This window comes from Epargyreus clarus, unplaced genomic scaffold (genome assembly GCF_041222505.1).
Source record: "Epargyreus clarus isolate Ecla_fem2 unplaced genomic scaffold, WU_Ecla_fem_2.2 ptg000003l, whole genome shotgun sequence".
Taxonomy (NCBI): domain Eukaryota; kingdom Metazoa; phylum Arthropoda; class Insecta; order Lepidoptera; family Hesperiidae; genus Epargyreus; species Epargyreus clarus.
In genome coordinates, this window is record NW_027332211.1 from 13,617,761 (window position 1) to 13,634,385 (window position 16,625).

Genomic DNA, 16,625 nt, shown 5'->3' on the forward strand with positions numbered 1-16,625 from the left:
ATAACAACTCCGGCCAATATACAATTTAATCAATCAATCCGTACGCTATATCTGGTCGTACCATAAGGATAAGGATATCCATAGACAACCGAATCAAGTTAAATATGAACTGGTTTGGATTTGAGAAACTATAATAATGCTAATGGTAACACTTTACGTTAACGTATTTCCGCTTTTATAACAATTTCAATAAAGATTGTAATCCAAAACGGTGACATTTCTTCTTGCCTCTTGCTTTTTCTCCGCAGTTTGTGGGCGAAAAATATATTCAAAAACCGCCAATCTGGATTATATTTTCGTGTGAAGCAGTTTATCGTTTACCTACATGTTATATAGTATTTTATCTATGGTTCAAGTTCATTCGTTTCCGATCGCTTGTGTCGTCTTTAGCGCCGCTACCTGTGATCTGCGATAGTGCGAAAACGGAGTTAAACGGACGAGTTTTAATTTATTGAAAGATTTGAAAGTATACTTAGGACAATAATAGCTAGCTGCGAAAATTATTTTTATCTTATTAATTAATTCGATTGGTAACGGTTTTGTTGGTATAGCGAGCATTTTTAGTATCAAATATCATAAATTCATAACAGAAACAGTTTATTGAAGACTAAAAATAGTGTTGATAAGTTAAAGAAATGAGTTACAGGGATACCGTAAGTATATATAATTATTTTTACATTGCGTAGTTTTTAAGTTAGGTTTATTTAATTCCTTAAATTTCAATCAAGCGGTATACGAAAATAGAACATCGTAACCGAGACCTATTTTCGCAGTATAATAGTCGCTGATTCAAGGTCGATTCCGTAACCCATTTAGAGGAGGGAGATCATTTTTCTGAGACGTAATATAATGTAGGTATCAATTACAGGGTTGGATAACATAATAATATTGACTTGGAAATAAAATGTTATTCTTTTACGTCTTATAATGCTTTTCCCAATGATTATTTATTTTGTGAAATAAAAAGAATGAAAAAGAAGATTGCTTTAAATAATTGTTTCTATTCAATTTACAAGAGATAGATTATCACACACATATCTGAGAGAAGTTCATTACAAAAAATTTGTGGGATATTAAATTGATATTTTGGTGTGAAAAATATATGAATTAGCAGCATGCATAAAATTAAATCCCATGTCTCGCTTCTTTATTAACCAAGCCAATAATATCCAGGTTTAATTGAATAAAATCACACTAATTTTACAGTGATATAAATCATCTTGAATTTTTTACTTCCATTTTTGTAGCATAATTGAAAAAAAAAAAATCTTTTTTAATTTAATCAATTCCTTGTGAAAACCATGCTTTACGCCATTTTACAACTGTTATGTGTTTGGCAGTACTCGCTCTTTCCGAGATCCCATTCGTACTGTGCGGCTAACGAACAGCGTGTAGGATCATACTTACGGACATTAATGGTATTTATCACTATGCTGTAATTATGCCATTAAAACCTGCACAGCATAGTGTTGTTATAAGCTTTCTATATCATTTCAATGAATTATGCAAGGATCGGATAAAATTACTTAATATACAGAAAAATAAATTAAATTTAAACATGTTTCATAATTGTTTAGTGTACCTCATTGAAATCATATTGAAAATTATTAAGTGTTGTATCACATTTCATTTTGATGTGTCGTATGTTAAATAATGAAATATTACTGGTAGGCAATGCACGATCTATGTTGAGGATAATGCAAAAAATTCTAAATCATTGTGCAAATTCTGAAATTGTGCAACGATAAAATGATTCATACAAAATTATATTATGATTCATACAGAGTTATGCAATTTTCATGTTATAACATATAAAAAAATCACCCATTTCCATTGCCTGTTAATTTATAGTAACATTTATTGGTCCACAAGCAATACTGTAATAGTAAGATATTCAGGGATTAACTTCATAGTAAAAAATATTTTCTATCATACCACTTTTCATATTGATATGCAGTATGTTAAGTACTAAGATAAGTAATGATCAGTAATTGCATGTTTGGAGTTAATTATATGTAAATAGTTTCAAAGGTTTAAAGCATAATTATATTAATTACACCATATTTATGTCTAAAAATGATGACTTGGTTTCATCATCATCCTGCAATATTTTGAAGTGAGTCATTATGCATTTTGCAATATTGCAAAACTTTACGTTATGTAATATTATTTACTGTATATAATGGTCACCTAGTACCAATATACTTTACCCAATAAAATTGAATAAGACTTATAATCATAAAGTTTAATTCTGACACTTTACATTAGTTAAACTCTTTTGGAAGTGAATAATTTATTTATTCTCCCATTCATTATTCATATAGAAAAGGACATAAATATTTTTAATTTCTTAAATATTGAGTGATAAGGGAGCATAATCAATGTTTGCTTATATTTTGTATTACCGGGTTCTTAAATAATGTTATCAACGTTTTAGGTAAGTGTAGCATTCTGACGTTCTACATGACGTTATAGACACTTGAAATGGGGATTTCATTTAAATTATATTTAAAGGGATATCTAGTTCTTTTTTTTTCTAAGGAGTCTTAAACTACCTAATAAAATCGTCATTAAAATAAAGTTCTGAGTCTCCAATTTTCAAATATCCGTTTCTGTGTCTATATTTAATATTGCTAACTAATCCACGTGTGCGAGTTGTTGAATGCAAGTGTGTGCACTAACAATGCCAGTGGTTGAGTGGCTGTGTGTGACATGAGTACCGTGCGCAGAGTTTCGGCTCGTCGCCGTCGTCGGTGCTGAGCTCGCTGTCGTTCCGGTCGCGGCCCTTCGCCGGCGTCACCTACAGCCCGGCGCCTGACCTCAATGAAGTCTACCCTGGACTATATGTTGGTGATGCGTAAGTATATACAGTATAAACTTTATTTCCCATCGATCTTCATACATTGAATGTAGCTCTGGGTGATTCTTCGAAACAGAGGGTACCCGACTCATTTCTATGGCTTATTTTTCTTATTTACTTCTAATATAAATAAACTATAAATAATACACTTCTGGAAGCAATTATCTTCGACATTCGATGTGAGATACAATTACCAGTATGAAAAGTTAAAAAAAAACTTGAGCCATATAAATAAGTCGAAGACACACTTGTTTCGAAGAATCAATCCTCTACACTCTTTTGTCAGTCATCAAAATCATCTATTTATATACATTTGCGAAATCGAGTTTTGCACTCGGTTCTAAGGTACTTCGTTAACGGTACGAGCGTAAGCCCGATGACCTAGATATACTTATACTCGTAGTTAAGTGGGAGATAACAAGAAGCACCGATATAGTCAAACAGTCTTGTACTATGTAGGGATGTCTTTCATAACTTTTACGAGGACCTTTAATAATGAGATATTGAAAAATATGATAATAAATACGATGTAGAAGCACATATTTATTCAAGGTTTGGATTGATTTTTTATATCTCATTGGTCTGTTTGTGCATGACATTGGATAAAATACAGTTTTATAGGATTGGGACATGCAACCCTTTCGTAACTTATTTTTTCGTATTCATTTATGTCCACTTGATTCTGACGAAATCACCGTTTTTGAATTATACAAAACTCTAGACTCATTTAGTTGAAATCCTACGTGAAGTCACGTTGGCTCTCTGTGCGATCTTGCTTATAACACTTTCATTTCTTTTAAATTTAAAACACAGGTCCAAAAGCCCAATGTTTTCAGGGTTTAAATACAACTTGTTAACTTACTCGTAAGATCTTCTATTTTGGCTGGGACTATGTGAAATGAGCTGCCTTTTATAAGCTCTATGGCATTACATTAAATTTAAGGGTCAATAAAAATCAGTCATGAATATAAACTTACATACTAACTAACATAAAATGTACAAGGAAAAATATTTCACCAGGGTTGCGGCGAAGGACAAGGCATTCCTACGGCGAATGGGCATCAACTACGTGTTGAATACCGCCGAGGGCAAGCGTTACACGCAAGTGGACACCGACCATCTGTACTACCGCGACTGTCCCGGGTTGCACTACAAGGGATTCCAGCTTATGGATCTTCCATCTACCGATATATCCAAGTACTTCCATATCGCAGCCAACTTCATTGATGAGGGCCTTTCGAGAGGAGGTATGTGCTTGTGAATACTTTAGACACCAAATTATGTATACATTTATAACTATTCCACTTACCACAAACGGATGGAAAAATATGTAGCTTACCTACTAAGTACTCTTGTGTTTAAAGAAAAATCCTTATATCTACACTGAACCGAAATATATCATAATTAAGTATATTGATCATAGATTTACTTTATTGTAATAACGTCGCTATAGCCCGTGAATACTCAATCTATCCAAATTTTACATACGATCGAAATTGAACAATTTGTAGCAATAATTGATTGTCAAATGTTGGCCTTGTGTAAGAAAAAGAGGGTGGATTAATTATTAATAACAATCATCATATAAAAACACGAGATACTTATGTATCTCGTGTTGATTTTACGACGAAATACGAGTATATATTTTTGATTGGCTATAATTAAAAATTGTTGCAACATGGTATTTAAATGTCAAACGTAATTAAGATTTATATCGCTGTAACAAGATTTGGCACAACGTTTTGCTTGTTCGCAGGCCGAGTTCTAGTGCACTGTTTCATGGGCGTATCGCGCTCTGCCACTTGCGCGCTCGCCTTCTTGATGATCAAGCGAGGCATGACCCTTCCCGAGGCGCTCGCCCTGGTGCGCTCCCGCCGCGACATCCACCCCAACGAGGGCTTCGTCCGCCAGCTGCAGCAGCTGGACAGGGAGCTACGCAGCTCTCGGCTCCGCTGACATCAGACCCCCCTGCAACCTTGCTTCAGCTTATCATACGAAGTTAGACACAGTCACCTCCGAGTGCGAAGCTTGGACCGAGCTTACACTAATCGCTTTTAATGACTGTTCGCGACTTCGGCTATGATAAACTGAACGAGGGGATGCACAGCATCCAATACCGGTTAGCAGTGGTTCTCAAACCTTTTAGATTTCAGACAATATTGCATTAGCGAGACTCTAAGGTCCACCATTTTAGTGCATGCAAACTTGTGTAAAATAAATATTTAGATCATGTATTTCAACATTTTCAACGAATTTTTTCATAGATAAAATTATATTTTAACATTCTCACTTCGTAATCCGAGGGTTGTTTGCTTAGGAACCACTGTCGTAAATGTTTGTTATATGAAAGGTTTTCTATAGGTAACTTGTTAAACATATATACATATTTTAAAATATTAAATATGCTAGTTAATGGCCCAATTGTTGCTGTTTATGTCGGGTTTGAAAAGTTGGCGAGGTTGCCTGTACATAATATGTAATGTTAAGTGTAGAACAAAGATACAAATAGAACAGCAAAATTTTGAATCTATTTTTTGAAGTAAACAGTGGTAATTTTTACATATGAAATGAAAATTTACTTTTGTTACATATATTCTCGTGTGCCATTTTGTTTTTGTATTGATAGATGAAACTATGTACCTACTGTTATTTTTATAAAGTTTAACCTTAGAGTTTTAAGCAAAATCATTATGTCCAATAATGTAAGTTGTTATAGCTTGTAGTGAAGAAACAATATAATATTCTACCAAAGTACAACTTTGTAGCCTTACATCGTTAACAAATGACTTATCAATGTTTATGTATCAAACATTGACGAAGTCCGCGACGTTGTCCTCATTGAACAGGATTACGCGATTATTCGACAAATAACAGCGGTTTGGCATTTTTCATGACATGGTTGAAATTGCAGTGGGAATATCTTAGTGCATCACAATTATGTTACTTACTTAAATTCAATGTTTAATTTGCGATCTTTCGGTTCTAGTATATATCGCAGGAGAGAACTTTGTTCTTACGAATGCGCGGACACATTTATTCTTTTCACAACCATATTCGAATGTCTCGCTGGATCGCTTATTCTCAATATCTTATTTAATTAGGACAACAGTGGCTCATCATATCTAGCTTACAAAGTTCAAACAAAGTACAACTTATAAAAAACGTAGTGCTTTATTAATATTATAGAATCTTGAGTCTTATTTAAATATATTTATATTTGGCCTAGAGTATTAAAATTCATAAGGGAAAGTTTTATTTACAAATAAAAAAATATATTATTTTTATTGGTTATTTTAGATGCAACTATTTTGAAAAATATGTACCTGCATTTAACAATGAGAAAGATCGTGATGATAAATATCATCCCACTTTGTATAGTTTTTAAGTTTTACTTCAAGACTGGCAAATATGGCACTTGAGTGGCGGTTTATTCATTAGTCGGGTAGTTTAAGATGTATGTCGTTGCCCTTTAGGGCATTCGTTACGGCAAGCGAGCACATTGTTAAGGGACTGGTCGCCGACGTGTGATACTTGGCTGCGTGCGTTATGACTCACTTTTAGAGTTCTATTTTAATTTAAAGGACCGTTCATATTCACTGACACACATTGCTGAGAGTGTTGACACCCGCGACATACCGATTGACGATTGAATTCAGATCACGATTGCGTCCTCCCATTTTTAATGCCCTTGCCAAATAGCAGTCGCATTTGCAAATATCGAGCTCATATTTTATTTTCTAACAGAGGCCTTGTTTGTATTTATGATAGTAGAATTATTTGTAGGGTTGGTATCTGCCGATACGAGGCCTTATCTATCTTATAGGCGATGGTACTATGTAAACCGACTGAATGGCTTTTGAACTTGCTCGTTGATTGGTAACTAAGATATCTATATAAATTGTGTATCCTTATGATTTCTGTAATGTACCTATTTATTATAGTTAGGTTCTTTATTGTGTAACGTGCTTTTTTGTCTTTCCATATGCATAGATAGATAATTACAATCTAAGTTTATCGTGAATTAGTGTCGAAGATTGAGAAAACAAATTAGTTCGTGAAGTAATCGCTTATATATTATTATACTATATAAGAGCTATACATGGTTATTGTCATATTTAGTACAATCCTTGTTGAATGATTATTATAATTAATATTGGAGCTTTTCAATAAGATACATGACCAGAACGGCAATGCATTAGCAACACCTGGTGTTGCAATTTACGGTGGGTGACGGTCACCACTTCAAAAGATGACTTGCCTACCTATTTGTCAAATAAAGCAAAAATATTTAATCTTGTAATAAATAATTTATTTCTATATTACAACTGCTCATTTTCATATTAAAATTATTATAGTTATCACTATGATTATCTAAGTATATATTTATGTGTATAATATAGAGTGTATAATGACTAAAGAGTTTATTTTGAAGTAATGTGGTATACTGAGCTAGTCTTGATTGCTAAGTGCAATACATGGGCGTAACAAGTACCAAAGGATATAAATGTGATAATGTAAAATGAAAGGTTTAATATTATTTAACTGGAGAATTATTTTCATATTATATTTTGATGTAATTATATTGTTAATTATATTTAAAAACGCTAACATTATAATAGTTCTCTTATAGCTTATTAGTAATTACATTTTTATTTTTTCCTTAATTTCAGGTAATGTCTTTGGTTATGATAATGTTGTGAACAAAATAATCTGTGACACATATTTTTAAATGATTATTAGAAGATAATTTCTTGAAAAAGAATAGGAGCTATGGCTAGTTAGTATACCTATGTTATAAGAATAAATGTCTCCATAAGACCTGGTGACTATTCAGTATACAAACCTAAATAATGGCAATCTAATAAATAAGTAAGTACTAGGTGGAAGAAAGTCCACCAAGACCTTGTAATTACTAGCTTGGTTGTCAAACCAAGATCTAAAAAGTAATAAAAAACGAGAAAAATATAATTATGTACTGAAAAAATGCATTACTCTATTTCTTTTAAAATCATTACATGAACAAAATAAATGAAAACACTGATTATTTTGTCCAACAGTTTAATATTGAGATTTATTTTCTTTGGACTGTGATAAATATTTTACTGTAGATAATCTTAAGTGACTCCATAATGGTACCATATAAACTACCAATATTTTCATAAAGATACATCTAATAAAGGAACACAGAAATATATTACGTAATCTAATGATATATTTAAATTAATATTTAATGTACACCATAGATTTTATTTAGTGTGATATGAGATGACAGTGTTAAAATTTAAAATTAATAATTTATTCGAAATAAAGAGTATTTATTTAATTGATCCTGTTTTTATTCACCTTTTCAGGCACAAGCCTTAACTTGTCCTGTTGCCACAAGTTTTAACTTGAGCCCTGAGGAATGCAAAAACTATCACAATTCACTTTACAGTTATCTGTATTCAATTGTGATTTTTTTTTTAAAAGTAGATATAATTTGTTGTTATAATCTTTTAGATTGTATTATGTAAATAAGATTATAATTGCTTTTTTAAAATATAGGAGTAGCAGACGAGCATGCAGTACACCCGATGGTAAGTGACTACTGCTGCCCATGGACTTCCATAATCAGCCACAGATAGGTTTAGATATTCCTACCTGATGTCGGCCACAGAGGCACCGCTACCCCTGAGGACTAAGCTGGAACGCCTCTGATAAGTATGTCTCCCATACCACACCCTTCAAACCAGAACACATCAGTGCTTAACACTACTGTTAGGAGGTAAAAATAGGTGTGGTGGTGGTGCCGCCAGAGCCGAACCACAGGAAATTCTACCACCTTCAGATAGACCTGTACCACTAACTGGTATAGACCCACTTCCAATGTTATGATGATTAAATCCGATACAAATGGCGTATATTTTATAAATTAAAGACAATTAATTTTTACTTTTTATTATATCACAACAACCTCATTTTTATGAAATTTTATATTAATATCTACGATTAACTACATTAAAACTAGTTAAACTACAGGTACGGTCGGTTCATTTCGGTCTTTTTAGCTCTCTTGTCCCGCGCTCGGGGGAACCATCGATGAGTAGTCGTCAGCGTGACAGAGGCCAACTGCTGCCGCGCTATTTCTGGCTTCATATCCTTAAACACTCGCCTTACTTCAGTAAAGTCCGACATCCTCAAAATGGAATTGTCTACATTTTGTTCTGCAGGAAGAGGTTTAGAACATTCGTAAGGAAATTCTTCTTCGCGGTGTAAAGCCACAATCGTAGAACCGTCATCAGTTATAACAATCTTATTGAAGTTTCTCACAATTACATTCGCAGGTCGAAATCCTCTTATACATATTAAATGCGACATTATTTCAATTTAGATCGGTATTCTCTTAAACATAACCTCAAACTTCATCAACACTGTCAAATATCTGACCTGACACTGACATTTTTTAAATAATAAACTACTGACATTTGTTATGGTGAAACAAGTCTTGGTGCTTAGTTTTGTCGCTATGTGCGTAAATATATGCACGCCGATCCGCACATACTGTAGGCTGTAAACGTATATTGGGTTGTTGAGGTTACTATACTCTTTGGATAGAACCTAATAACAACAGATAAATTCGCAGGACATATACAGTATGTAGCTGCACTACGCAGTCAAGCACAGTAACAATACAAATATCAAGTCTTGTCTCGTCATTATAGTCTTAAGTTTTTGAGCTTTTGAGTTTATGTAATTATAATAAAATCCATTACATTATTAAACATTTTGTGTAATCATAATAATATTTAATTATTTTCACATAATAATGTATCAATATAAATATGTATAATTGGCTGAATCTATACTAATATTGTTGTCCTCTACTACATAACCCATATAAAATAATATATAACGTCAGATTGACAGTTGCATATTGATTTTCGTTTATGGTAATATGGTTGACATTTTTATATAGTAGTGGTGAAAATAATATTATTGTTTTCAAAATTTCCTTTTACCCTCGTGAAGTGGTTTATTGGTTTGCTAATGGATTTTCCAGCTACTCCATCAAATGCATCGGATAGTAATGAATATCCTGGTGCAACGTCGTCAAATTTCGATGCATTGCAAGACAATACAAAACGGCGCAGGTACGTACGATTCATAAATAAATAATTGTAACACGTAATTTTTTGTGAGATTGATCGGTGGTGCTATGAGATCTTATTGTCGTGATTGCAGTTCGTCAAGGTCAATAAAACGTAGGCGTTTCGATGACGAGCTAGTAGAATATAGTTTGGGTTTGCCGGGCGCGTCATTGGGCAAGGGGGACAAGCGGATCCGTACCCAGTCGTACACGAGCCAGTTGCCCGAAGTGTCCATCGCGAGCCCGGCTGCGACGCCCACGATGCCCGCGCAGGAGCGACGGAGGACGTCGAGCAAGGTGTCCGCGGGCGTGGGCCGCAAGTCCCGCCGTAAGGGATATCTCAGCCATCTGTCTACTAAGGACTTGGGCAGATGGAAACCGAGTGATGACTTGGCTCTTATATTGGGAGTCCAACAGGTAAAGTTCAGCTATTTTCTTTGTATGTTAACAATGAGGTAGACATATAATAGTTGTTGTTGAAAAAATGTTATGTCATACCAAATTTAAAATTTTTTGGTATACAAGTATACTTAGACTATAGTATGCTTTCACGATAGGATTGATAATAATGTTATCTAATTGATCATTTATCAATAATGATTGAAATATGAAAGTTAATTTTCACTTCAGTATTCCATTTGATGTATATGTCCAACAATTGCTTACAGACAAATGACTTGCGCACTGTACATCGAGGGATCAAATTCTCGTGTCGATTCACTGTGGGAGAGATCCAGTCACGTTGGTATGCCCTGCTATACAATGCTGAAGTGTCCAGGGTGGCTATAGCAGCGATGCGCAACTTGCATCCAGATCTCGTGGCAGCTGTTCAGCAGCAAGCATTGTACTCAACAGCAGAAGAGAATCTACTCAGCACGATTCCCAGTGTAAATATTTTTACCACACATTTTTATTAGCTTGACATGTATGTATGTAATGGAATCTTTGAACTCTATTTTAACCCACTTCGAGTGGTCCAATTAATTTAAAATTTTAAACATATCAAGAACCTATGACAATACACGATTTTAATAATTTTGTCCCATTCATAGGGATCGTCAGGATTAATGAGTTCCCTTGTGTGATTTTAGTGTGGTTTTTAGTTTTTTAACTATAATTGAGGCTGCTAGAACCAGAGTCGCCTAACTGCATTGTAATGATTTTTGACGTATTTTCGTAATTTATAAATGTTGTGTAGTCCGTGTAAAACTGCTAGTCGTCTCTTAATATAGAAATGAATCGAGTCACAATAGTAAATTGTATAACTATACCTCCTCTACAACTTCAGAGCGGACTATACACTTTTATTTTTCTCCATAATGTAAATAGTTTTTTGTAGTTGGCTGCTCTGGTTCTAACAGCCTCGATTATTTTTTATAACAAAAGTAGCTAATGAGTGCCATCGAAGTGCAGTCACAACCATGTAGTATATGAAGTTGGTTACAGATGTGTACACTGCAACCCATTGATATCTGTAATTAAAGACATAGAACAGTAACTATATCAGAAGCCCAACTCAGATACATAGCTACTTTTGAGGATTAAACAAATCGCCTCATATGTAAATCGGCCAGCATCCACAAGTGTTATATGACATACATTGCATGATTGTTCTTATTTATTCATAAATAAGGGTTGACCCAATTTATGGTCCTTTTTATGCTCTATCATATAGACCAACAAATCCAAACATTTATATAATAACTTGACTTAACAAAGGTCGTAAACTTAAATTGCAGTACTTCTATTTACCCTTGCTCACTCTTCATAATGTGTCAATGATTTTCATTGATGTCATGAACAATTGATTTAATTGAATTTTAATTTATTTATTTATTTATCCATTATGAATAATAGGTATTTTAATTTATAATATAACTATATATTATACAATAACTGTATATTATATAATATAATTATTTTAATCTATAATATAACTTTTTTATTAACACCCTTTTTAATTGAAATATGTTTCCTAATCTTATTGTATTATTCTAATGCTTGCCACTCACACTACGGTGCACCGGAGAGGTTTACCTGTGAAGGTATGCCTGTGCGGATAGACCGGACTATGTGTGGGAACAGATCTGTACAGCTTTTTGAATCTGTGCAGGCCACCGGCGCGAGACAACGTACGGCGCGTCACCAGACTCAAAGAGAACCGGACACCGTCCCAGTACACGAGAACGTCCCGACAATAAATGCTACCGATGGGAATTTAAACAAAACAGTCAAATCTGTGCAGGTAATCTGTCCAGTAGACCATTGTGTGTATGGCTTAAATAAGATTTATATATATGGAATGTTATTAAAATACCTATTATTCAATTTCAGGCCACCCAACCTGGTATAGAGAAGTTCCAAGAGCTGCTGGATCAGAATCCTCACGTGTTTTACCAGACGCGCACGGCCAAGTCCTTGATGGCTCACTGGCAGCTCATGAAGCATTATCAGTTGTTGCCCGATCAAGCAGTGCTGCCACTACCAAAAAGTATGATTTTAATGTGTTTTTGAACATGTGATACAGGTTTATTAGTATAAATTTATTTACACATAATGATTTATTTATTGAAGGGTAGAACATAGAAATAGTAGTAGAAATATACTTGCTTTAGATAGGCCAGTCTTAGCTAAAAATAACAAACTTGCACACTCATTGCAATCATTCATTGCTCATTGTAATTATACTAATAACAAGTGATAGTTTTTAAGTATAAAGTAAGGGTTGCCTTACTGAACTTAGCGTCATTCTTACTAGCACAACTTAGCTATTTTCATTACTCACTCCTAACAAGAAAATGTACCCAGTTTTGAGAATTGAAATAGTTGCGTAAAAAAGTATTGCCACGTCTGCATGCTGAAATGTCCCTAAAATTTTTGAAATAATTATTATTTATTTATTATGTAAATTACGCAGTATTAGGTATTTATTCGTAATTTTTTTCTAAACATGTTTTTGTGTCAAGAATTCAAGAAAAGAACTTACTAATAAGCCGTTTGTGGCTTCATTCAATTTCAAGACGGCGAAGTATCTTTACTAATCTATGGCTATTTTATACATCTCTGGAAAGGCATATTTAAGCAAATTTAACTGATTAACGGAATACCAAATATGTCCATTTATCATTTAATTTATTGCCATTGCTTAAATATTATGTACAAGTGGTGAGGCCTAATCTTTTTCATTTAACAGGTTTTATGCATGCATATGTCTAATTATTTAATTTTACAATATTCACCTGTAAATTTGTGTTGCAGGTCAAAATGACCCTGTATCAACATTCTCTAACATGGAAGACACAGTGATTGACTCTGAGTTGCCTGACTACAAAGAGGATGGGGTTGAAACTGAGATGGAAAGGGTTGACCGGTAAGCTATCTTGTAAATATATTTTTTGGAAACAAGGTAATTAAAATGACCATGACTCCTTTGCTGTGAGTGTGAAATTACTAGTGAAATTCCTAATATGGAGATAGGATTTACACTAGTGGGCATGGCAATTGTGCTGTCACAGTTGAACTGTAGTAGAGTGTTCTTCATCATCAATTCATTACTGGCTCACTACCATCACCACCATTTTACATTTTTATTAATGTTTTTATAAGATGAGATGAATCAAACGCATGCAGTCTAACTGATGGTAAGTGATCATAAATGCCCATCATGGAAATCTTTAATCTTACACTTAACTATATATAATAGGGGTTATATTTGAAGTTGATCTGATCATACATAGGTGCATAGCTAGAATTGAGGGCTGAAATAGTTGCATCATATAACTTTGATGCAACTATTTCAGATTATTTCTATACCATACCAATTCAAGTATACTAATTCGCACGTGGCCAGCGTGGTGGACTGTGGCCTAATTTTTCTCATTCCGACAGGAGACCTGTGCAGCAGTGGAGACAGTAATGGGTTGATGATGTGGTATATAAAGATAATGGTCAACTGTGAACAGGTAATAAAAACTATGAAGGTGGTAGGAACCCTTTGTGGTTCGACTCCGGCGGCACCACCGCCACACCTATTTCTGCCTAATAACCGACCTCAGGAATATCTAATCCTATCTGGGGTCGATTACAGATGTCCATGGGCGGCAGGAGCCACTAATCATCAGGTGGACTGCATGCTCGTCTGCTACTCCTGTATAATAAAAAAAAAAGAACGTGTAAAGCAGTGTAGCGTGGTTGCAGCATGGCGAAGCGCAACATCCGTCTGCTGGAGAACGCGCTGCCGCGCTGGCAGGTGCTGGTGCAGTCGGTGGCGGGCGGCGGCGCCGAGCTCGACCGCAGCACGCTGGCCGTGCTGCGCGGCCGCCTCGTGCGCTACCTCATGCGCTCCAGGGAGGTACGTGGTCCACGTCACTATCTATATACATTTGCGCTGGTTACAGTGACTTACCTCGTGCGCTCGAGGTACGTGGTCTACGTCACTATCCATATACATCTTGCGCTGGTCACTGTGACTTACCTCGTGCGCTCATGGGAGGCATTTAGTCCACACTACATATAGGTGTTAGATAGATACAGTGGCAAACTGAAGGTCGTCGGAGGTCCGAGGCGGAAAGTTGGAGGATCCCAATGTAAAAAATTCGCCTGTGAATCGGTGACCTTTACACATCTTATAGATTGTTTGGTTCTGACGACCTTTTTATTTCGCAACTGTGTTTGGATGGCCTGATGGGAGGCCCAGAATGGACCGCCCCTTGCTCCCCCCACCCCTTAAGCCGTTAGAAGATAAATAGGCTATCTAATATCTTTAAACCAGCAATTCTTGTATGTATATTGTATTTTTTTTTTTTTTTTTTATCCTATAACTTAACGATTAGGCAGACGTGCTACCTGATGGAAAGTAGTCAACGCCGCCTATGGACATTTGCAACACCAGAGGAGTCGCCAATGCATCGCCGGCTTTGTATGAGAGCTCTTTTTGCACCTTTTTTGAAGAGCCCCATGTCATAGCGCTCCGGGAATACCTCAGGAGGAAGTTCATTCCACATCTTACACGTCCGCGGCAAGAACGTCCGTGCAAACCGAACCGTGGAGGACCGCCACGAGTCCAGTTGGTGTGGATGGAACTTCATCCTTCGGCGAGTGGTGCGATGGAGGAATGGTGACGTAGGCACCAGGTCAAATAGTTCCTCGGAACACCCACCATTGTAAAGCCGGTAGAACACACAGAGGGAACCTATGTCCCTCCGCAAACTCAAAGGTTCTAACCGATCGGAGATCACCGGGTCGTTGACGATTCGGACCGCGCGTTTCTGCACGGAGTCAAGTGGGTTAAGTTGGTATTGGGGCGCCCCTGCCCAGAGATGTGAGCAGTACTCCATGTGGGGTCTCACTTGCGCCTTATAAAGCAGAAGGAGTTGCCCCGCGTTGAAGTACCGCTTCGCTCTGTTCAAGACGCCCAGTTTTCTTGATGCCAACTTCGCCTTAACATCCAAATGACCCCGGTACTGCACGTCACACGATATGTCAACTCCCAGGATCCCCACACTTTTACCAATGGTGAGCGGGATACCTTGGAACCGTGGCGCTATGACGAATGGGGTTTTTTTAGCGGTAAACGCGCAGACTTGTGTCTTCGTGGGGTTAAACTCAACAAGGTTAAGTCGACCCCATGTCGAGACCTGCTCCAGAGAGTCCTCGATTTCAGACACAAGTCGGATTCTGCTTGATTGTATACTCTGAATCTAAGAAACGGATCCAACGATTTCATGAAATTCAGTATTTATCGTCTCTAATCTGCCTAGGTCTCAGTATTAGAAACCCCCGGTTTAAAAAATAATTGCGAGCGAAGCTCAGTCACACAGGTAAAATATTTATAGTTTAAGTACTTATTACCTTTTCCTTTGATATATTATTTCTCATCCTCCTCTAGTTCTCAGGGGTAACTACACATCTGTGATGGACCTCAAGTTAGAATTGAATCTTATCTGAAATAGATTATAGTTGTGTTTATGGTTAAATAAAAAATATATGGTTAATTGTGAATAAGCTAATACAGAACCGTAACGAATATTTATGTAAGAAAATATTTTTTTCTCTGCAATTTCTACTTTAACTCTTTAAATTATGTTTTCTTAGTTTTCGCCTATAACTAAATCATTTTATAAAGAACTCCTGGGCAAATTAGATTTAAGTGTGCGTTCTCTGTCTCTGTTAGGGTCCTTAAGCATTTTTGGGAGCTTGCGTTTGGAATCTTGACATGGATTTGTATTTTTTTGTATTCAGAATTACATTTAATACATCTTTGCGTCAAATTCGCTTACCCTTTCGAAAACCCTTTCGTTTCATAAACTTGGACGAGGGCAGACAGCAGTTTAAAAATAGGTTTTTGTACTTTCATACAAAACAAATAATCGTAATGATTTAGAAATTAGCAAAAGAATCAACACCTATTTTGCATTATAACAGCTTTATTCATCTAAATTAATTTGGTGGTATAACGCAGTCCACATACCCATTTGCTACTTGAAAGACTTAAAACTAAAAACCCATTTATATTTAGAAACTATTGATTAATGATTTGTGACGTCACTGTACTGCCATCTATGATGATTAATAACCGCTGTCTGTATAATTGTTGTTGCTCGGTGTTGCCATGGTGATAACAAAGCACCTAAACATAAA

The 16,625-nt window shown here is 35.6% G+C and overlaps 2 protein-coding genes across 3 annotated transcripts in view; both read left to right on the top strand.

Annotated features, from left to right (window-relative positions):
* Positions 1-436: 436 nt before the first annotated feature.
* LOC140754688 (dual specificity protein phosphatase 13B) lies at positions 437-7,022 on the top strand. The gene is made up of 4 exons (XM_073089733.1): positions 437-653; positions 2,730-2,857; positions 3,881-4,107; positions 4,617-7,022. Exons 1-4 carry the CDS (start codon positions 636-638, stop codon positions 4,814-4,816), a joined length of 573 nt encoding a protein of 190 aa, XP_072945834.1. The 5' UTR covers positions 437-635; the 3' UTR covers positions 4,817-7,022.
* A 2,742-nt stretch (positions 7,023-9,764) lies between these two features.
* The window catches only part of Rcd5 (microspherule protein Rcd5), a 30,893-nt gene continuing 24,032 nt past the window's right edge, over positions 9,765-16,625 (top strand). Inside the window, exons 1-7 of one of the 2 annotated variants that reach the window (XM_073089712.1) lie at positions 9,766-9,990; positions 10,082-10,403; positions 10,655-10,873; positions 12,100-12,231; positions 12,321-12,477; positions 13,245-13,356; positions 14,184-14,337. In XM_073089712.1, coding sequence (XP_072945813.1) covers positions 9,887-9,990; positions 10,082-10,403; positions 10,655-10,873; positions 12,100-12,231; positions 12,321-12,477; positions 13,245-13,356; positions 14,184-14,337 — 1,200 coding nt within the window. In that variant the 5' untranslated portion in view covers positions 9,766-9,886. Of the gene's footprint in view, positions 9,991-10,081; positions 10,404-10,654; positions 10,874-12,099; positions 12,232-12,320; positions 12,478-13,244; positions 13,357-14,183; positions 14,338-16,625 lie in introns of both variants that reach the window. The other variant, XM_073089720.1, reaches the window with a different exon arrangement.

What these genes read in the sequence shown, in the direction of transcription:
- LOC140754688 (XM_073089733.1), top strand. An exon ending in GGACTATATGTTGGTGATGC is followed by an intron (nt 2,858 to 3,880) that starts GTAAGTATATAC and finishes ATATTTCACCAG; the next exon opens with GGTTGCGGCGAAGGACAAGG. An exon ending in TGAGGGCCTTTCGAGAGGAG is followed by an intron (nt 4,108 to 4,616) that starts GTATGTGCTTGT and finishes GCTTGTTCGCAG; the next exon opens with GCCGAGTTCTAGTGCACTGT.